Source organism: Uloborus diversus, chromosome 6 (genome assembly GCF_026930045.1).
Source record: "Uloborus diversus isolate 005 chromosome 6, Udiv.v.3.1, whole genome shotgun sequence".
NCBI classification, from domain to species: domain Eukaryota; kingdom Metazoa; phylum Arthropoda; class Arachnida; order Araneae; family Uloboridae; genus Uloborus; species Uloborus diversus.
Window position 1 is genome coordinate 80,754,522 of NC_072736.1, and position 22,460 is coordinate 80,776,981.

The window sequence follows — 22,460 nt, forward strand, 5'->3', positions numbered from 1 at the left end:
TTTTGCAAAATTATTTGATTTTTCACAAAAGTATTTGATTTTTCACAAAATTATTTGATTTTTCACAAAAAACGGACCCTGTGAAAAATCCTGGACAGACCCCTGAAGTGGCAAAATTAAAAATTTGGAGATACCCAGTACACATGGTAGGTGAACCTCTCCTCTGTCTTTGTGCAAGAGATGATACTAATAGCCCTGGTAGTTGATGCTATGCAACATGATTTTGAAAAAAATTTCAATGAAAGCCTACCTAGGCAGTTATTTTAAATGCGTTTTACTCAAAACTTGAAAATGTCCAATTACATCCCTTTGCTTCTCACTGCCTCAATTGGGAAAATTTTCCAAGTTTGTTAAATTAAAATCTCACAGCTTTTATGCTAAAATTACATTTATTTCTAGGTCACTTTTAACCACAAATCCAAGCATGTGCAATAAAAGAGTGATATATTTCCAGGGGGTAGAAAATCTGCTTCAATAGCACCTAACTGCTTCTATTTTGAAATCCTGTTACATTCTACTCCAAAACAGCAAAATTTGCATCTTTTGCGTCAGCCTATGCAGAAAATAAAAAATCGAAAGTTTTGTTTTTAAAGTTCACCAAAGTTGCACACAGAATGCCAACAATATCTACATTCTGCTTTAAAAGCTATTGGCCAATTTTGTGCCTGCCTGCAGCCAGAAATAAGAAATAGGAAGTTTTATTTTTAAAAGGTATCCAGAAGGTCTTTTAAATCTTCCAGTGCTAGTATAAAAGCAGAAACCAGCTACTAATGCATTGACAGCAATTTTTAATGAATTAAACTCTTGTATCATGATAACTTATTACAGTCAAACCTCCCTATAGCGGACACCGTCAGGACTAAATTTTTTGTCCGTTAACAGGAAGTTTGAATTTATAATGACATTTTAATTTTGTATTTTGAACCTACACATACAATGTATGATTCTAAATTGAATTAATGAATAGTGCTTATATAAGTGTACTTACAATATAAGAAAATAATCCGCTGAATTTCTCAAGTAAATAAAATCGGAAGGCATTTATACATTGTTTCTTTTAGCTGAACAAAACCACTCAAACACAATAGAATCAATGTCGTTGATTTTCAGCACCTTTTTTGTTTGAAATCATAGCAAAATGTAGCCCAATCTGCTACTTTTCATTTAATCTGGCAATACTGTGCCGATTCCTCATCAGCGTCCGAAGGGATAGGACACTGCGCCGAAACTCGTCTCCTAAAATCTAGTGGCGGCGGGGGGGACACCATTAAGTTGTATGAGAGGTTTTTTTTTTTTTTTTTGAATGAATTCTGAATTCCTCTCTCATGCAAACTGATAAAGAAAGGTATTGAGTAAAAGGAGAGAGATTTTTTTTCTTCTGCTTTTTGCTCGAATTTCGTGTATGAAATAAAAACAAAACTTTCATAAGGTTCGACTTGAATGGCTCTTGTTTTCGGAGAAAAGGGATGTTAATCCTCTTATTGGTACTAATTAGCCCCAGAGCATAAAAAGGAGTAGAAAACATGCTTGCCACAAAAGCATTGCTGAGCAAAATCTTACCAGACACAAAAAAATCAAATGAAACACGCCTGATTTACTGTCTGCTAACGAGAAGTGAAACATTATACGCCTATCTTAAGGGTCTGGGGATACAGAAATTGTCCGCTAACGGGGAGTGTCCGTTAAGGGAGGTTTGACTGTACAAAAAAGTTTTCTAGAAAAATCTTTAGTATGTTAACTAAATTAATCTGAACTGATCTAATTTCTACTACAGTGTATAAGTAAAACCTATGTTTTGGAAGCATGCTAACATTGAACACATGCTTTGCCAATAATTGACATACATGTTTGAACTTTTAATCCTTCTGCATCCTAAAAATATTTCAACTATTTTGAATGTTGAAAGTTATTTAATTTTGGATTATGCTACTTTAAAAGAGCTTAATTTATGCTTTATTATTATTATTTTATTTTAACTTCAAAATATTGCTCTTTAGACCTTTGAGTATTGGAATAAATGTAGAATTGAACCACGTACAAATGTATTAGTCAGAGAGTTCGTATTAGAATAGTTCTTGCAATATTTTTGGTTTGCAAATTTCAATTAGCTAGAAAGATTAAAATAATTTTCTGTAATATTTGATCAGAATTTTCTTAGTTTTTCTACCCTTAGTTTTTCTTAAGACCATATTTTCAAAACATGCCACTATCAAACACATGCTTCACTGAAAGTTGCATCTGTGTTTGAGGTTTCAATTCTTTTGTATCTTGTAAAGATTTCAATTATTTTTAAAGTTAGGAGCTATTTTCCTAAGCTTATTAGTTTGTTTTAATTTTATTTTAATAAATTTAACATTTCATTTTAATACATTTCTTATTTTTAAATTTGTTTTAGTTATTAAATTTCTAGTTTTAATTCATAAATTCATCTGAAGTGCCAAAAAATTTTTTAAAGTGCTTTCACTATAATAGCTACAAAATATGTTGTACTAAATTTTAATTTCCAAACGATTCAGAAACACATCGAGCAATTTATATTTACTATATGCTGCTTTAAAAGTTTTGGAATTGAATAGGTATGTGCATAAATGTTACTGTGAAGAATGAAATTGGAGAATGTCTACTTTCACTGGTGATCCACAGGAAATATTTGTTCATTCCCTAATATCTTTGGTATGTGAATGTTGATACTCACCTGCTGATGTGAACATATACCATTTCACACTTTCTCAACATATATATTGCCAATTCATTAGCATTTGTAAGAAGTAATGTTCGGCAGATTATGCTAACCATTAAAACTTATTTGAACCTGCTCACAAATTACAAATTACTCCTCCAAAATGCAACTAAACCTGCTCCAAAGCTTCAGAAATTGATTTTTTTATTTTCTGTTTCTGTATTTCACTAAAGAGAACCCACCTCACCTTTGAGTGAGTAGAATGCACCTAAATATATAGGGGCTATCCATAAATGATGTCACACTTTTTTTCCAACATTTTTGACACCTCTTCCCTCCTGTCTCAAAGTGTCACACTTCACCTTATCCTTCCCCCTTTGTTGCATATCGTGCTATTTTTCTTTAACATATTCTTACAAAAATGCTTTATGTCACACTCGTAACCCACACCATCTCCCTTCTCACAAACTGCCACAAATTTACGAACCCTACCCCCCTTAAAGCATGACATCATTTGTGGACAACCCCATAGTGCATATTTTCATTTTTTTCCTTCTTTGGCATTTATTGATGTTTCTTTCTCTTTCAGCATTATTAATGGTTTTGCATTACCCTTAAAAGAAGAACACAAAGTATTTCTCTTGAAAGTTCTAATGCCTCTACATAAAGTTAAATCCTTGAGTGTTTATCATCCACAGTTAGCATACTGTGTTGTTCAGTTTTTAGAAAAAGATCCTAATTTAACCGAACCAGTAAGTACAGTGCTTGCTTTGGATTTAAATACCTATAAATCAGTTTTACTTATCATCAATTAAGTGTATAAGTTAGTATTTGGGAGTTTAAAAGATTTTTTTAAGTTTAAAAGATTTTTTACAACTAAATAATGAGTTCTACAGGAAAATAATATGAAATTAGTGTCAAAATTATATAGATACTGTCTGACCATCGATTACATGGAAAGGCTAATATCCGGTTTATAGGCGGAAATGGACGTATCTATTAGTTTATAGGGGTGTTAGTTGGTTTGTTGCAGATGTGCACTTTTGCCTCGATTATTTAGCCTTAGTTTTGTAAAAATGAAAATTTGCTCACAGCAACATTTTTTAAATCGAAAGTATATTCGATCTATATTCTCGTGACAAAAATTAATTGATTTATATATTCACAACAAAGTTTTGAGCTTACCATTTTGCTTTTACGTACCTGAACGAAATGAAAATATTTTATTTTTGTTGTTTCCATGGTAACTAATTTTATATCCCCTTATTTTATTTTTGAGAATGCAATAAATGAATAAGGCACTAGTGACACTATAAAATGCGTGCATCGAAATCCCATCGTCATTTTCCTTTCTCCCCTGCTAGATTCATTCAGATGGAATAGTCTTTACTTGGCAGATTGCCAAATTACTTACAATCTGTGGTTAAACAGTAACTTTTTTTAAAAATACAGATTTCACCTGTGAGGAAAAAACTATTTAAAAAAAGGAAATGATAATAATTTGAATTTAAAAATTTTTCATGTATAAAATAATATAGAAATAAAAAATCATAGACTCTGATTATAAATACTTTATTTTTATGGATATACTTTCTCTATTTTATATTTTTTAAGTATTGAGTGATTTTGTTGATGCTGCTTTACTTAAATACAAAGTCATTAAATTAACCAGGTTTTCGTCTTTCTGTGTTTTTCCATAAGTGTTTAAATTTAATCAGAATGCATCTGTTTTCTCGCTTTTTTTTTTTTTTTTTTTTTGATCCAAAAATTTGCCAGTCAAAGTGCCTCACAGTGTCGAAAAAATAAGAGTTTTTCTTCAAAGAACAGATTACCTTATAAAACAAGGGTACTGAAGTAGTAAAAAATAAGAGTGTGGAATTACAGCACACGAAAGAGCACAAGAAGTTTTCCATTTCTCTCAAATTATTAGAAAAGGAGATATATGCACTTCTAATTTAGTCTACATTCAAGGCTCAACTCTATTCACTTCAAGGTTGTGTATGAGCATAGTTACTGGTTGATTTGTGCTCAGTTTTCGTTTTGTTTATTGCATATTTTAATTCAGTAACTATGATTTTTTCTTATTTTTTTCCCTTGCTTACCACAAATCTGAAAATAATTTTTGAACCTCCAGTGTGATATATTTTTTTCCCTTTTCTCAAATAATAGCTTTCTGCATTAGCATTTGGAAAGTTTGTCAAATTAATTATTTTGGAGCGGGGGGGGGGGGGGGGTGTTATGATATGCTAATTGCATATAGTATTTGAGTTTAACTTTTTTTTTCTATGGAGGAAAGGGGAGCAAGGTTTTCCTTTTGTTCTAGGCATGTTATTTTAGCTACGTTCTTTTTCTACAGGGGAAGGGAAGAGAACTGGATTTTTGTTTAAACATTTTCATTAAATGGATCTGATAGCTTTGCTCGCTAATCAGCTTGGTTACTGTAGCATAGTTGTTTGATGAGTTAGGCCATAAACAATAAAAGTTGGTTGACCATTTTACATTTTACAGCTGCAGTTGATGAGTAGTGTCCCTTTAAGGAATTTTTTAAAGGTATTTAGAGGGTGTGAATGCATTTTAGTTAAAGAAAATAATGGTTTTACATCGAAAGGGGGGGGGGTATTCGTTTATTCAAAGAGCTTCATTTTAGCATGAGCATAGTTATGTGGGTTCCTTTAGTACAATATAATATAAATGTATGAAACTGCATTATGCCACTATGCAAGACTGATCGTTGCTTTAAAGTTTGAAATACGCCAAATTCAAGAACGTGAATGATTCATAATGAGTTAAAAATGTGACTTTGCGAAAAATTTAAAAAAAAAAGCTAAATCTTTTTGATTGTAAAAAACAATATTTTACCATAGAAATTGGCATTCAAATGAGTTTTTACTTGGAAATTTTACTAATGGCCCATCTTTTAAAATCTCTAACTTTACAGAGGCAAAAAGAAAAACAGGTTTTTATATGAAGTACCACTTTGTAGTTAGCTTAACTTTGATGTCTTAGATATGATTTTTAAAAAATAAGCATATTTTATGCTAAATTAAGTAAGGCTAATATGTAAATAATTACTTTTATTTATTCATTTTTTGTTCTTACAGGTAGTCACTAGTTTATTAAAATTTTGGCCTAAGATGCATAGTCCTAAAGAGGTAAGTAGTAATGTTATTGTAGTTTGATTAGTTGAAATGTTTTGTTGAATTTTATTCCCAGGTTTTATTCAATAGTGAAGATTGGCTGTTAATGTTTTTGGTTGTACATCTTCGGAATTCTAAAAGTCTTTTCCTATAAGTTTATAATGTTTATGTTTCTTAACTATCCTTTTTGGCAATTAAGTATATCCAATTCTTTTGTTTTTCCAAAAATTTTTTTATTATTTAGACACTTGGCAGTGTGTCAGCCAAGTTCGAAATTAGGCAAAGCATTTGTAAGTATGTATCTTACACGAACCATTTCAACCTACTTTTGACCCCCTCATTTCTCAAAAATTATTTAACCTACATTCTTGAAATTCTGTATGTCTAATAGGACTGCCTAGATGACTTATACTCCTAAATTTCATGACTATATACCTCATATAGTTATGAAACTATTAATGTCTAAAGAGCGTCATTTTTGACACTGACTCACTCACTCATCAAATGTTTATGAACTTCTAGGTGCCTCACATGCTTAAAATTTCACACAAAGATGAATTTTTTTGCATAGATAAAAGAAAAAATCCAAAACGTCAAAAAATTACATTAATGTAGCAAAAAACTGAGCTATTTTTTATTAGCATCATGATCACTTAATGGCACATCTTCAAAATGTTTCGCCAAATAAATCAAAACAACAAAGCACTGCTTTTAAAATGTTGCTAACACAAGATTGTTGAAGTTTAAAATTTAATGTTTAACTTTTATGCAGAACAGGGCTTTAAACAATACTTAAATTTTCCCTTTTTATTAAAAAATGATCCATCATATAATTAAATTCACAAATCTACAGCTTGAATTCCCCACCTTGCTGTCATTTATGAATTTAGCCAAAGATTTAAAATATTCAACAACTTTTATGGGGTAAAACTTAAGCTTCAGATGTTTGTGATGTAAATGTAATTTCAAAGGAATAAAAAAAGAAAAAACGAATATACATTTTCTGATCTACGTTATGATAATTTGCCTGCTAAATACAGAAATTGCTGACAGATTCTGAGGACTAGGAATCTTAGCAATTTTTCCAATTGTCGTCAAGATGCCAAAGACCAAGAGCTAAGATTTATCGGCCATGCTGATAATTGCAGAAACAGTCGATTATTGTCCAAAATTGGTGATTGCACCAAGTCCCCAGTAATCAATATAACTTCAAAACTACTAAGTAAAAATAAACCAATGCACTGTAAAAGTAGGGGGGAAAAGGAAATCATATATTTGTACACACTTTTACATTTAATTGTCCGAATCAGAACGTAACCTTTGATTTAGCTTTTTAAAAATTAATGATATCCCAACAAAACATAAGTGTGAAAAAGGAGCCAAGTTTGGTTGAAATGAGGTTCAGGATAGGTGGTGTTACCAACAAAAGAATTCAGACCTAAACGGATACCAAGTTCCATAGCAGTTCCTCATAGAGGTTGAATTTTCCTATGTTCTTCAATTCATTTAGAAAACAAATTTTTACTTTCTTTGATATTGGATTAAAAACTTGGAAAGATATTTTATTAATTGGAGTAGTCAAATGTTTTGAAAATAGTTTACTGATGACTAAAACTTGCCGCATGTTTAAAATACAATATCAAAGAAAGTAAAGAAATTGTTTTCTAAATGAATTGAAGAACACGGAAAAATTCAACATCTATGAGGAACTGCTGTAGAACTGGCATCCGTTTGGATCTCAGCTCTTTTGTCGGTGACACCGCCTATCCCGAACCTCATTTTGACCAAACTTGGCTCCTTTTTCACATTTATGTTGTATTGGAATTACTACTATATGTTCAGAAGAGCTTTTTGTTGGCAAATGAAAATATTCATGAGTTGTTACATCAGAATTACTTTTGATACTTAAATATATGGGACAGTTATGAAGACTAAGCAAAAAAAAAGGAATGTCTCCTGTATTTTTTAAAATGTCAAAATGTTAAAGACTCAAAGAATGAAATATAAAATAAATTTTTGCTTCAAAAAATGAAAACCAAATAACTCAAGCACACCACCTACTTTTCTGAGGATCTCTTTAAAATTCAAAAGTATCACCAGACATTAGAAGACAACAATTTTTTTTTTTACTTTTTTTTTTAAAAAATAAGGCTTTCATGACTAGCTTCAAGAACAGCATTATTTTTCTCATCTAATACTGATCAGGCGAGGCTGATTGTCTTCCATTCATGATGTTGATGGCTAACATTTTTCCTTGTATATCTATACTAGAGATGTTAAGTTTCTGAAATTTTTGAGATGGTGAGGAAAAAAAGTTTTTTATCCTTAGAAAGATTGATTTCATATAAAATTAGTGTTTTGACTTTTCAGTATTTAAAAATGTATGCAATCCTTATTTTATGTAATTTTTCATCTTAACAGAGATATACATTTAGCAAGTGCTCTTTAAAAATTATCCAGATTAGTCAAACCCTCATTTAAACATTAATTTAGCAACTTAATCATTTCCTCTAGTTGATATTATTGATATAATGCTGTCCCGCACATATAAATTTGCAGTTTTAGTGAGAAAAGTAGCAGATAACTCTTAATGGACACAGACATCAAAATCTTTCATCTTCCTAAATTTATCAAATTCATTTAGAAAACAATTTTTTTACTTTCTTTGATATTGTATTTTAAACATGCGGCAAGTTTTAGTCATCAGTAAACTATTTTCAAAACATTTGACTACTCCAATTAATAAAATATCTTTCCAAGTTTTTAATCCAATATCAAAGAAAGTAAAAAATCGTTTTCTAAATGAATTGAAGAACATAGGAAAATGTGGGCTGTATCCGACCTTTACCATATCTAATCTCACAGATTCACTGTTTTTTTTTTATTTATTGCATTGACTACAATGAGTGATTTATGTATAGAAATGTTATTCTTACATTTAAATACACTCAGGAAAATTGAAAATAGCGCCCCAAGAAAGAAGAAAGATACAATCCCGAAATTTTGCATATAAGAAGAGTGATATCTGATATGCGAATGATCCAAGTTTGGTGTCAATGTGCATAACCGTTTACCCTACAATATCGGTGACATCGGAAAAAAGATTTTATATAAACTAGTGCATAAATTAAGATTTTTAAATGTTACGTTTACGTCCGGATTGTCGGAGAACTTTAATGATTGAAGAATGCCAAGTAGATGACAGACTTAGATAAAATGAAAAGCTTTCTGGCGAACACAAATCCTAACTGAAAAATTTTCTGCAAATAATTATTTTGCCTAACTCACTCTGGAATAAAAAAATTAATTTATATTCAAATAGGAAAGAGACAAAAAAAAGGGCTTTAAATCATTTAATTTTTTTTAACAATAACATATAGTTTGCTTATTTTTCACCAACTGAAGAAAACTGCCAAAACCATTATTTTTTTACACATGTGATTTAAAAGGCTTTCATAGAAAGGCTTTGACAGAAATAAACTGGGATTTTCTTAAAAATTCCCTTAAAAAAATTATTATTTTTTATTTTTTTCAAATCAATGCTAGCAGTTTGAAAAAAAATTTCTGCAGAGCCAAAAATTTTCTGCAAATGCCGTTCACGCTTTCGTCTATATTATGCAAGACTGGTAGACAAGTTAGAAAACATTTCTCGCAGTTAAGCGAGTTTGAGAGGGGTTTGGTCATCGGGATGAAAATTGCAGGCTGGTCGACGAGCCGTGTTGCTTCCTATGTGAGTTGTTCGAAGTGCTCCGTTAGAAACTGTTGGAGACAGTGGACACGAGATGGTACCCACGAGTTTAAAAAAAAAAGGAGAATGGTCTGTGTGGAGCGACCAGAAAGACCACGAGGAGAGAGGATGGAAGGATCGTGCGGCAAGCTCTCGTGGATCCCACAGGGACTCGTTTCATCATACAATCAGACATAGGGGTAGCAGTTGTTCCCCGAACCATCTCTAAACGTTTTGCGGAAGTAAATCTGCGGACCAAGCGCCCTTATCCTGTACTTCCTTTATTGTGAGCATTATGTGTAGTGAAATTTAGACTTACTACACCGCTAGTAGAAGTGAACTTGCAAATAAAAATGTCCATAGCCTGAAGTTGGAAAGAAAAACACGTGAAGCATTTTTCCTCATGGAAAATCTGTATTTATTATCCACAAAGGATTACTTAAGTTGACGAACAACATCTTCATTGATATAAAAAAAACATTTAGACGAATAGACAAAGATTAGCCGCTAAAATACAACGATACATTCATTTTTTACGAACATGCTGATTCCTAGGAATATATGGCATTTATGTAACATACAAAAATAAGCCTAAAGGCGTTTTAAGACTTTGAAATAGACATCACGTTGTATTACGCCCTGCCAGGAGTAAAGGGCACTGGCAGACATCACGAAATCACGTACAACACATTTTGCGGCTATGTGAGGTGAGAGAGAGAGAGCGAAAAAGATCGCTCGAAGTATTTAAAGGTCTTCACATGGCTGTCAAATTAAGAATATGCAAAATACAAGATGTGTTGCCAATGCAAGAAAGTTAAAGATATGTTGCCAATCAAAAAGTAACTCAATCTACAAAAAATTCTCGCGGTTATAAGATACAATGAACTGGTGACTCGGTTCACCCAAAAGTTCATTCACTTGACTGAGTCATTGCAACCGATCGCACACATGACGTCACAACGTGATGCAATGTTTACATCGAAAAAGGATTGATACTGCATGATGCAAAAACGTTTTTTTTTTTTCAAATTAAGTGATTCTTTCACGTTTTGTGAAAGTTTAAATTAAAAATCTAACAAGCGGCCCCATTTTTGCAACATGCACAACAATCAGAAAAATTCACAATAAATTCAAATTGACAAAGTCACCATTGAATTTCACAAAAATTTTACACACCCAAAAAGTTCAAATTTAGGTTATATATTTTCCCCCCCCAAAAATAATGTCACAAAAATGTCCAAGTTGAGATTTGGTATAAGGTTTTGTCAAAGCATCAGCTAAATTTAATTTAGAACTCACATACATTAATTTAAACAATTTTTCATTTACTAGATTTCTCAAAAAATGATACTTGATATCAATATGTTTACTTCTTTGATTTTGTATAGGACTTTTGGAAAAATCTATTGCAGCAATGTTGTCACAAAATATTTCACAATTTTTCAAAATTAAATTCAAATTTTCATTTTTTAAAATTTTTATGATCCAGACAAATTCTTTAGCAGCCTCTGTCAAAGTGACATATTCGGCTTCCATAGTGGAAAGAGCAATACATTTATGCTTAAAGGTTTTCCACATGATAGGTGCATTATCTAGCAAAATGATGTAACCTCCTATTGAAACCCTATCATCTCTACTAGCTGCCCAATCTGAATCAGAATAACATTTAATATTTAAATTTGAAATATTTGATAACTTCAATTTAAGATTTTTCGTATACAAAACATAACCAAGGAGACGAAGTAAACCATGCCAATGTTTTTCACCATAATTAGATTGAAATTGGGAAAATATATTCAGAGCATATGTTATGTCGGGACGAGTTCTACTAGCCAAAAAGGATAAACAGCCAATTAAATTTCGATATGGTAAAGAATTACATTTATCTATTTCTAACTTACTAGTAGGCGAATCAATTTTTGAATAAACCACCCCAACCGAAATAGGAACATTACTAATTGGAATATTATAACTAGAATACAACTCAACAATTTTATTAATATATGTTGTCTGATGAATATACCAATTACCATCAATGTTTTGAAATTCAACACCCAGAAGTTTTCTTATTTCACCCAAAATTTTTAATTCAAAATGATTTCTTAAAAAATTTACAATTTCATTCAAATCAGATTTTAGTTTGCCAAAAAGTATGATATCATCAACATAAAAAAGAAGAATAACCTTATTTTTATATATGTAACAACAATTACACCAATCTAAACTAGAAAAGTTCATTTTCAAAAGTGTTTCATGGAGTTGATAGTACCACATTCTACCACTTTGGTGTAAACCGTACAAAGCTTTCTTTAACAAACAAACTTTACCAGGCTCTAGTACATATCCACTAGGTTGTTTCATATATACATTAGTATCCAAATTAGCATACAAATAAGCGTTATTTATGTCTACATGCAGATGACACCATTTAAAAAGACATACAAAAATACAGAAAAACAATCTGATTATAGAAAAATCAATGACTGGGCTAAAAACTTCTTGGAATGATTCTCCAGCTTCCTGAAGATAACCTTGAGCACATAATCGAGCACGGTATTTCACAATATTCCCTTGCTGATCTTCTTTTACCGTATATACCCACCGATTTCCCAAAATTTTACTATGTTCAGGTGGATCCACTAACTCCCATACACCGCGATTATATATGGTTTGTATTTCCTGATCCATCGCGTTAATCCAATGTTTAGATTCCCTAGAATTAATGGCTTCTTTAAAATTTAATGGAAGTTTAATTTCAGCAAGATTTCCCTCTAAAATTTCTATTACCTTTCCCTCTTTTAAATTTTTGCCCGAAAAGTCAAAATATGATTCATCAAATTCAATTTTGTTATCATTACAATATTTAATAACTTCATTTAAAGAACGCAAGCGAATATTTGAACCTTCAATCCTATAGTAAATATCAGTTCTATCACCTGATGGTCTAGGAACAGCTTGACGCAACCAATTAATTTCGGAACAAGGTTTTAATTCTTCACTAGGACTATCACTGGAAAGCTCATCCACTCCCTGATTTGAAGTTACAGGATATTCATAATCAAAATTGTCAGGTAAGTATTTCATAACCTTTGGACTACTTGATCCAGAACCTAGTACGACATCTGCCCCTTTAGTTCCCTCATCAAAACTGACATTACATGTTTCTATGATTCTTTGTTCGTCTTCCAGCCAGACACGATAACCTCTAGTATTTTGAGCGTAACCTAACAAAATTCCTGGTTTAGATTTATCGTCCAATTTCTTTCTTTTCTGGCTTGGAACATTTACAAAAGTTAAACAGCCAAAAGTTCTAAGATGTTTCACGCTAGGCTTTTTATTGAAAAACAGTTCAAACGGGGTATGATTGCTCCCATGACAAGACCTATTCCAAACATAAGAAAAACAAAATGCAGCTTCCCCCCAGAATTTCGAAGGTAAGTTACTCTCTTTTAAAAGTGCTCTAACTCCCCCCATTAATGTCTGGTTAAACCGTTCAATTATGCCATTCATCATTGGTGTGTAGGGATTAGTTTTCTCATGCCTAATGCCACGGTTATTCAAGAAAATTTCAAAATTTTGATTGCAAAATTCTTTCCCCCCATCTGTACGAATTGATTTAATTTTCCTCCCTAAAAGCCTTTCATTACGATTTAAAAATCTTACAAAAATATTGAAAACATCCGACTTCAATTTCATAGGGTATACAGCAACGCGTTTTGAAAAATCGTCCATAATGGATAAATAATATTTCTCTCCCCTCAAAGTTAAATTTGGGACTTCACCTACATCCATGTGTATAAGCTCTAAAGGTTTAGAAGATCTCACGGCCCCAATCGATTTAAAAGAAATACTCCTAGCTTTAGTATATTTACAAATTTCACAATAGTTAACATTTTTATTCAATTCAGGAAGACCTCTAACACTATTGTTTTTGCTAGTTCTAGAAATATATTCATAATTAATGTGACAATATCTCTTGTGCCATAAATCTTCAGGTGAAATTTTACCAATTTTTTCAGAAATGTTACAAACAGGTTCAGAATTATCACAATGTTCACTATTTTTCAAATACAAATATCTATTAGGCTTAAAAAAATATAAATTTATGTCATTTCTACGCTTTGCATAAAATAATTGATTCCAATTTTTGTCATAAACTTTAAGAATGGTATTATGACCAACAAATTTGTTACCTTCCTGTTCCAATTTAGATAATGACAATAAATTACGACGGATTTCAGGATTGTACAGAACATCTTTCAAGATAATTTTCCTATGTCTACCATTAATTTTGACCAACAATTGAATTGTACCAATCCCTAAAATATTGCTTTGTTTACCGTCAACAGCCATAGACATTTTTAAGTTATTAACTGGTCTAAAATCAGAGAAAAGATTTTTATTTTTAGTGACGTGTGACGTAGCTCCAGAATCGGCAATCCACGTTATATCTGAGTCAGATGAAGTAATATTCAAAGCTTCTGACTCATTAATTTCACTCACATTATGTTGAGAATTAGAAGACCCTTGAGAAAAATTTTTAGAATTTAACTTTGCCTTAAATTTAAAACAATCAACCTTTTTATGCCCAAAAATCCCACAAAAATTACATTTCCCTTTAAATCTATTTTTACTAAAATTTGACACAGGTTTACAACTACTTTTACAAGGATGGATCTTACCGGCAGGTAGCGAATTCGGAACGGTCACATACACAGCAGGTGTCTGTAGTGGAACGTTCATTTCAGAAATTCTATTTGCTTCGAGCAACAGTTCTTGTTCTATTTTCAATGGGGTAAAGTCCACGTCAGACCATCTGTAGATTTGCTGTACAATGGATGCAAACTCAGGGGGTAAACTCCGGATATACTGGAAACCTATGTAAAGGTCGGACATCGCATGGCCAACTTCTTTTAATTGTGACGCGGCTGCTTTCACTCGGCAGATGAAAAGACCAACCGTTTCTCCGTCTTGAAACTTGACTTGAAAAAACTTATCCAACAGGGATATTAATCTGGCACGGGTGTCAGGTTCAAAATACTTGCACAAGATTTCCCAAGCTATCTTTCCTTCAGTAGTGCATTCGATGAGAGGCTTGAATTCTTCTGACAGGAACTGATAAATAGTAGTATAAGCTCGAGTTCTTCTAAGATTCAATTCCGCTTTATCTCGGAACGTCAATTTTTCTTCTTCAGGTTTCTTTTCTTTTTCGTCAGCTTCGATGAATTCCCAGCTGCCCGAATGACGCAAGACAACTTGTATGTTTCTCTTCCAAGTATTCCAATTATTGGCATTTAGTAAAGGTATTGTAGGGACTTCCATACTTTCAAAAATTTCACGATGTTTTAAAAATTCTTCAGAGCATAAAAATTCAAATTTTCCAAGTTCTTCAGGTTATGGCCAGGAATTGCAAAGTCCAGGTGACCTGGGCCCATAACCACTTGTGAGCATTATGTGTAGTGAAATTTAGACTTACTACACCGCTAGTAGAAGTGAACTTGCAAATAAAAATGTCCATAGCCTGAAGTTGGAAAGAAAAACACGTGAAGCATTTTTCCTCATGGAAAATCTGTATTTATTATCCACAAAGGATTACTTAAGTTGACGAACAACATCTTCATTGATATAAAAAAAACATTTAGACGAATAGACAAAGATTAGCCGCTAAAATACAACGATACATTCATTTTTTACGAACATGCTGATTCCTAGGAATATATGGCATTTATGTAACATACAAAAATAAGCCTAAAGGCGTTTTAAGACTTTGAAATAGACATCACGTTGTATTACGCCCTGCCAGGAGTAAAGGGCACTGGCAGGCATCACGAAATCACGTACAACACATTTTGCGGCTATGTGAGGTGAGAGAGAGAGAGCGAAAAAGATCGCTCGAAGTATTTAAAGGTCTTCACATGGCTGTCAAATTAAGAATATGCAAAATACAAGATGTGTTGCCAATGCAAGAAAGTTAAAGATATGTTGCCAATCAAAAAGTAACTCAATCTACAAAAAATTCTCGCGGTTATAAGATACAATGAACTGGTGACTCGGTTCACCCAAAAGTTCATTCACTTGACTGAGTCATTGCAACCGATCGCACACATGACGTCACAACGTGATGCAATGTTTACATCGAAAAAGGATTGATACTGCATGATGCAAAAACGTTTTTTTTTTTTCAAATTAAGTGATTCTTTCACGTTTTGTGAAAGTTTAAATTAAAAATCTAACATTTATCACCAAAACAGGGCAACCCTGTCTGCATTGGTGCGAAGCCAGAGAGATGTGGGATGTCACTGATTGGCAAAAGGTGGTGCTCAGTGATGAATCCCAATTTGTTTTGGGGTCAGATGGTATCCACCTACGGATGTGGGTGGAGGCGTCTTGAAAAAAGGCAACACTCCATCCATTCTATCACACGACACACTACCCTCACAGTGGACAGTGATCTGGGAGGCTATAGCCTATGATCCATACATCCAAAATAAGTGTCAAAGTTACTAATGCCAAACTCATTGATAAATTTAACACTAGAACGGCCAGAGCGGTCATTTTGACCGTTTACGCGCTTAAAATGCGCTCAAAATTTTTTGGTTTCAACCAATCCCTTTGTTTTTTTTTGACTTTAGTTAAATATTAATAAACTTCTACCACTGAAAAAATCATCCATTTATCTTTATTTGTTTCTTAGAAAATTTAATATATACCTAGAACGGTCAAAATGACCGTGCGTTACTTTTTCTCTCATATTATTTTTTTTCCTTGCGTATTTCGTATATGAGGGGTGGAAAAAGTGGTGGTTGAAAATAGGTGACCTTCAGCCACATTTGTTTCTGTAAGATATGCGCATGCGCAGAGATTTGGAATTTTTCCTTTCTTGTTTTCAACCTTGATTTTCCTGTTTTCTTTTCTTGTTTGCCTCTAAACGGCACGAGTCACATTTCCCCTATTGGATTTGAACAAAGGGTATGTGAAAGATGTTTTCTATTTTCGTGTAAACAAGTCCCCAGTTAGAAAATTCCAATTTTTTGTTTTTTACATTATATTGCAAAATGGCTCGCAGAACTATTGGGAAAAAATTGCTTAACCAAGATGAAATTATGCAAATAATGCATAGTATTTCTTCGGATGATTCTGGCTCGGATGCTATTAATTCTGGTTTTGAAAGTGACAATTGCATGCTTGATACAGAAGAAAATTCTTTTCATGTAATTGAATCGAACGAAAATAAGAGTTATCAATCAAGCTCTGAAAATAGTACTGAGCCAGATGAAGTTTGCTTACCTGTTCGAGGTCGGAAAAAGTTTCGAGGCAGAGGAACAAGAATTGAACTTATTAATAATTTGGAGAGAATGCCTTGAAAGACAAAGTGGCAAAAAATGGAAGTGTTTGGAAATCGCTTGATCAAACTACACCTGGAAGACTACCGTCGCAAAATATTTTGAAAGAAAAGTGTGGCCCCACATCATTTGCAAAAAGAAACGCCGATCATGATTCAGTAACCAGTGTTTGGCGCCTTTTCATAAATGAAAAAATGTTGAAGCACATACAACAGTGTACTGAAGCAGAAAGCGCAAGATGCGAAACTGATAACTGGAAAGTGACACTAGAGGAACTTGATGCATTTATTTCCTTGCGTTATGTTAGAGGTGCTATGTTAGCTAAAGGGCTTTCTATTGATGCTTTGTGGTCTAGGAAATGGGGGCATAAATATTTTCCTGAAACAATGCCTCGAAAGAAATTTAAAGAAATACTTAGATACCTGTGATTTGATATGAAATCGACAAGGTCGCAACGTTTGTTGACGAATAAATTCGCTCTTTTTTCCAAAATTTGGGAACAATTTGTTGAGAACTGTTTGTCGTGTTATAAACCCGGAGAGAATATCTGCAAAGATGAGCAACTGTTTTCAAATAAAGTTAGATGCAAATTTATTCAGTATATGCCTAACAAGCCAGACAAATTTGGCATCAAATTGTGGCTGGCTACAGATGTGAAATCGAAATACATTTTGAACGCGTTTCCATACCTGGGAAAAGATGAAACACGCTCTGAGAATGTAACTGTTGGAGAACACGCAGTTTACAGACTTATGGAACCCTTTTACAATAGTGGAAGGAATGTAACAACAGACAATTTCTTTAGTTCTCTCAATTTAGCACAAAATTTGAAGAAGAAAAGCATAAGTTTTGTTGGAACAATCAAAAGAGCAAAAACGGAAAATCCATCAAGCTTCAAGAAGAAAAAAGGTGCACTTTTTCTAGCAAAGCAGTGCATAACGACGGCATAACTCTAACATCATACCAGTGCAAAAAGCAAAAGACCGTCCTTCTTTTGAGCTCCTTGCATCCAAATTTGAGTGTAACCAATACAGAGAAAAAAACTCCAGAAGTTATCTCGTTTTATAACTCAACAAAATATGGGGTGGATGTGGTTGACCAAATGGCAAGAAAGTATTCTGTGAAATCATGCTCAAGAGGGTGGCCAGTAAATGTTTTTTCTAGTGCTTGATTTTGCTGGAATAAATGCGTGGGTACTATACAAAGAAATATTCAGTGTAAATATAAGTCGCAGGGAATTTATCTTAAAATTATCAGAGGAGTTGAGATCGAAATACCTTGAAGCAACCACAAAAGCTGTAAAAACAGATCTAACCACTGTTTCCATGATTCGTGGAACAAAGAGAAAGCAGTGTCAACTGGTCAAGAATTGTAAAGGCAATAAGACTGCAAATACATGTGAACATTGCCACAAATTCATTTGTGGGCCATGTACTGGCAAAATCAAAAAAATAAGTATATGCATGGATTGTGAACAAGATTGACTCATCTTTCTTTTCTGTAAGTGTATTTTTGCAAATCACATTTTTAAAAAATAAATGTTTCGATATAAGATAAATAATTTAGCTAAACATTTCAATATAAACTAATTTATAAATCATATTTAAACTAATATAAATACTTTCCTTAGTTTTCGACATTTTTATGCCAGTTTTACAGCTTCTTTTAAAGAACGGTCATTTTGACCGCTTCCGGCCGTTCCAGGTATATCGGAATATCGGCCTTCCTAGTGTTCAAAATTGAGGCAACCGTCAATTCATCAAGTTTTAAAAATTCCTTGAGTTTTTTTAGTTTTATTTTAAATATATATATATATATATATATATATATATATATATTTATATTTTTTTTTGGAAGTGGTGCAGCTGCTCTCCTTTGCCTCCCTCTTTATATGCCCATGGTTTATAGTTATGTTCATCCGTTTTGATTTCTTTTATTTTATTGTTTTAGTTAAAAAAAATTTATTCGGTTAAACTTTTCTTTCTTCCTATAAATGTTTTAAGTTTTTATTTTTATTGCTACCTTCTAATTATTATTTTATTTTTTTGAGCAATCACGATTGCTTATTGCTTTCATTTGACTGTCCTTGACGTTATGGTTCCTTTTTCAGCTTGGACCAGGGCTGCAGCACCACCGTCCACCGGCAGCGGCGCGGCTGGTCCTGAGCACTGTCCACCGGAATCCACTTTTGCTGGGGGGTGGCGTCCATGTCCTACACACGCATGCTCATATACACTCCCCTACGTGCGCACGCCTTTACACACATACACGCGCCTACGTGCACACACGTAAGCCTACACACACAACTGTACACACGTAACCACCCAGGAGGAGGGACATGCTTGGGGAGGGGGGGAGCCGTTTCTAGAAACAATAACTCTAATCAGTAGGGTCTTGTCGCAACTCGTGATAGCGAAAAACATAATTTGAATTCAAAGTTTCGGAATTCAAATTAGAATTTTTTTTTTTTAAATCTTTTTTTTGTTCATTTGTAGGTCATGTTTCTTAATGAATTAGAAGAAATATTAGATGTTATAGAACCTGCTGAATTTACAAAAGTGATGGTTCCACTTTTTAGGCAGCTGTCTAAATGTGTTTCTTCTCCACATTTTCAGGTATTATTCCTTCGTTTTCCTGGAATATTTTATCATTTATTTCAAGCCCTAAAATGTGTTTCTGTTTTAGGTTGCAGAACGGGCTCTGTATTATTGGAATAATGAATACATAATGAGTCTGATTAATGACAATGCTACAGTGCTGTTGCCGATTATGTTTCCATCTTTATATCGCAATTCGAAATCTCACTGGAACAAGTGAGTTATATTTGTATTAAAGTAACTTTTTCAGCCATTGCAAAAGGTGGGGTGCTTGGTTTTTAGTGAGAACAAAATTAGTGATTGTTTAAAATCTAAAAGCATAAAAATTTATTTTTTGATTTCAGAACCATCCACGGACTAATCTATAATGCTCTTAAACTTTTTATGGAAATGAATCAAAAGCTCTTTGATGAATGTGTACAAAACTATAAGCTTGAAAGACACAGGTATAGCATTATTTTCAAACAATTTTTAGTTTTATTATTGTAAGGTTATTATTTCTAATTTTATTTTTTGACAAATCACTTTAATTATACATATATTTGTTTCTTTTACTAGTGAGAAAGCAAAAATGAAAGAAAGGGAAGAACAGTGGTCAAAAATAGAAAACTTAGCTGTAAAAAATCCTAAAGTAAGTATTTTTATAAATTAATTGCTGTTTTCAAAAATATATATACAGGCTGTCCAAAAAGTCCCTCATGCATTTTAAAAATTCATAGATAAGCAGCAAATATCCATATGATTATGTGGTTTGCGCAATAATACAAATACAAATACAAATGTGACGACCAGCAACAGGCTCTGGGCCCAGCTAGGCTGGTCCTAGTCAATTAATTAGTCCCCAATGAAGATTAATGGCCCTCTTAAAGCTATCCACTCCCTTGCTCATTACCGCCTCTTCCGGTAAGCTATTCCAAGTGCCCACGACCCTGCTAAAGTAGTAGTTTTTCCTGATTTCCAAGTTAGCCTGAGATTTAAATAGCTTAAAACAATGACCCCTTGTCCTGCTTTCCCCGCAAAAATTTAATCCATTTACATCTTTCATTTTGATAAATTTAAATAACTGAATCATGTCCCCTCTGACTCTCCTTTGCTCTAGGCTATACATGTTAAGCCTATTAAGTCTGGTATCATAATCTAAATCTGAGAGTCCCCTTACTAATTTAGTTACCCTTCTTTGAACCCTTTCCAATACAAAAATATCTTTCTTCAGATAAGGCGACCAGAATTGCACAGCATACTCCAAATGAGGTCTTACTAAACTCCTATATAAAGGCAGAAGAACTTTCTTAGATTTGTTTGAAATAGATCTATTGATGAACCCAAGCATTTTGTTGGCTTTGTTACTAGCAATACTGCACTGTTGACTAAACTTGAAGTCCTGATTTATAAAGACACCCAGATCCATAACATTTTCTGCCTGATTTATGACTGAACCCTGTAAACGATATCTCATACGCTTATTTCCATGACCTAAGTGTAGCACTTGACATTTCCCTACATTAACTGCCATACCCCATTTATCTGCCCACTTAGTAATATGATCTAAATCCTCTTGCAGCTGTTTTACTTGTTCTTCATTTTCGACAATCCCCATAACTTTTACATCGTCAGCAAAACAATTCATGCTTCCAGAAATATTTTCATTGATGTCATTCATAAATATAATAAACAAAAGAGGCCCTAAAACTGATCCCTGAGGAACCCCACTTAAAACATCACTCCAATTAGAGTGATTTCCTCTCACAACTACTCTTTGCTTCCTACCAGTAAGCCAATTTCTTACCCAAAGTAAAGTTTTTCCTCCTATTCCAATGTCAGCTAACTTGCTGAGAAGAGCAACATGCGGTACCTTGTCAAAAGCTTTTTGAAAATCAATATAAACAACATCCACACATTTTTTGTTATCTAAAGCTGAGGTAACCTTGTCGTAGAAATGCAATAAATTAGTAGTACAGGATTTACCTTTCCTGAAACCATACTGCAAACTAGTCAACAGACTATTAGTCTCTACGAACATCATGATCTTAATTTTGATCAAAGTTTCGAAAATCTTACAAATCACCGAAGTCAAACTTACAGGTCTATAACTCCCAGCAATACCTTTAGACCCCTTCTTGAAGAGTGGCGTTATGTTAGCCAGCTTCCAGTCCCCTGGCACTGTCCCCGAGTTATAAGAAGCATTGAAAATATTCAAAATAACATCCAATAATTCCTCTGCACATTCTACTAAAATTTTTGGATAAATATTATCTGGTCCCGGAGCTTTAGTTGCTTTAATCTTTTTCAAATGAAATAAAACCTCCTCCCTGGAAAATACAAAATCCTCAAGCTGTATAATAGCTTGTGTCTTGTTAGTGTCAACTGTTGAGATACAGTTATCGTTAAACACACTGGAAAAAAAGTTATTTAGAACATTTGCAATATCCCTATCGTTTTGGATTAAATTTCCATACTCATCAACCAAAGGCCCAATTTGACTGTTTCGAGCTTTCCCAGAATTAGCGTAAGCAAAAAACCTCTTAGGATTCCCATCAATGTCATCTGCCAGCCTTTGCTCCAATTCCCTTTTCTGAATCCGTATCAAATACTTAAAATTTCGCCTTGCCTTACTATACTGGAGTCTCTCCGCACTCTGACCAGTTTCTTTAAACTTACGAAAAGTGGCTTGCTTATAATTAAGAGCTTCTTTAGTCTCCCTGGAGAACCACATGGGCCAAATTTTGGTACTAACACCTTTTCTCCTAAATGGAACATAGTCCCCAACGGTTTTAGCAAGTTTATCCTTAAATTCCGTCCATTGCTGATCTACGTCGCTATTTTCCAACCCTGACGAAAAAACCTCTTTCAAGCTCTGCCTAAGTGCAACAAAATCAGTGTTTCTGAAATTGGGCACAAACCTAAAATTATCATCTTTGCACACTTCAAATTTAACCCGGAACCTAATGTTGTTATGATCACTATCTCCAATATGTT

At 33.2% G+C, this 22,460-nt stretch overlaps 1 protein-coding gene across 2 annotated transcripts in view; it reads left to right on the forward strand.

The window, feature by feature from the left end:
* LOC129225087 (serine/threonine-protein phosphatase 2A 56 kDa regulatory subunit gamma isoform-like) overlaps positions 1-22,460 on the forward strand; it is an 89,523-nt gene that overhangs the window by 47,872 nt on the left and 19,191 nt on the right. The window contains exons 8-13 of one of the 2 annotated variants that reach the window (XM_054859639.1): positions 3,270-3,432; positions 5,782-5,832; positions 19,383-19,502; positions 19,573-19,700; positions 19,829-19,930; positions 20,043-20,115. In XM_054859639.1, the coding sequence (XP_054715614.1) occupies positions 3,270-3,432; positions 5,782-5,832; positions 19,383-19,502; positions 19,573-19,700; positions 19,829-19,930; positions 20,043-20,115 (637 nt within the window). The remainder of the gene's footprint in view (positions 1-3,269; positions 3,433-5,781; positions 5,833-19,382; positions 19,503-19,572; positions 19,701-19,828; positions 19,931-20,042; positions 20,116-22,460) is intronic. The other variant, XM_054859640.1, reaches the window with a different exon arrangement.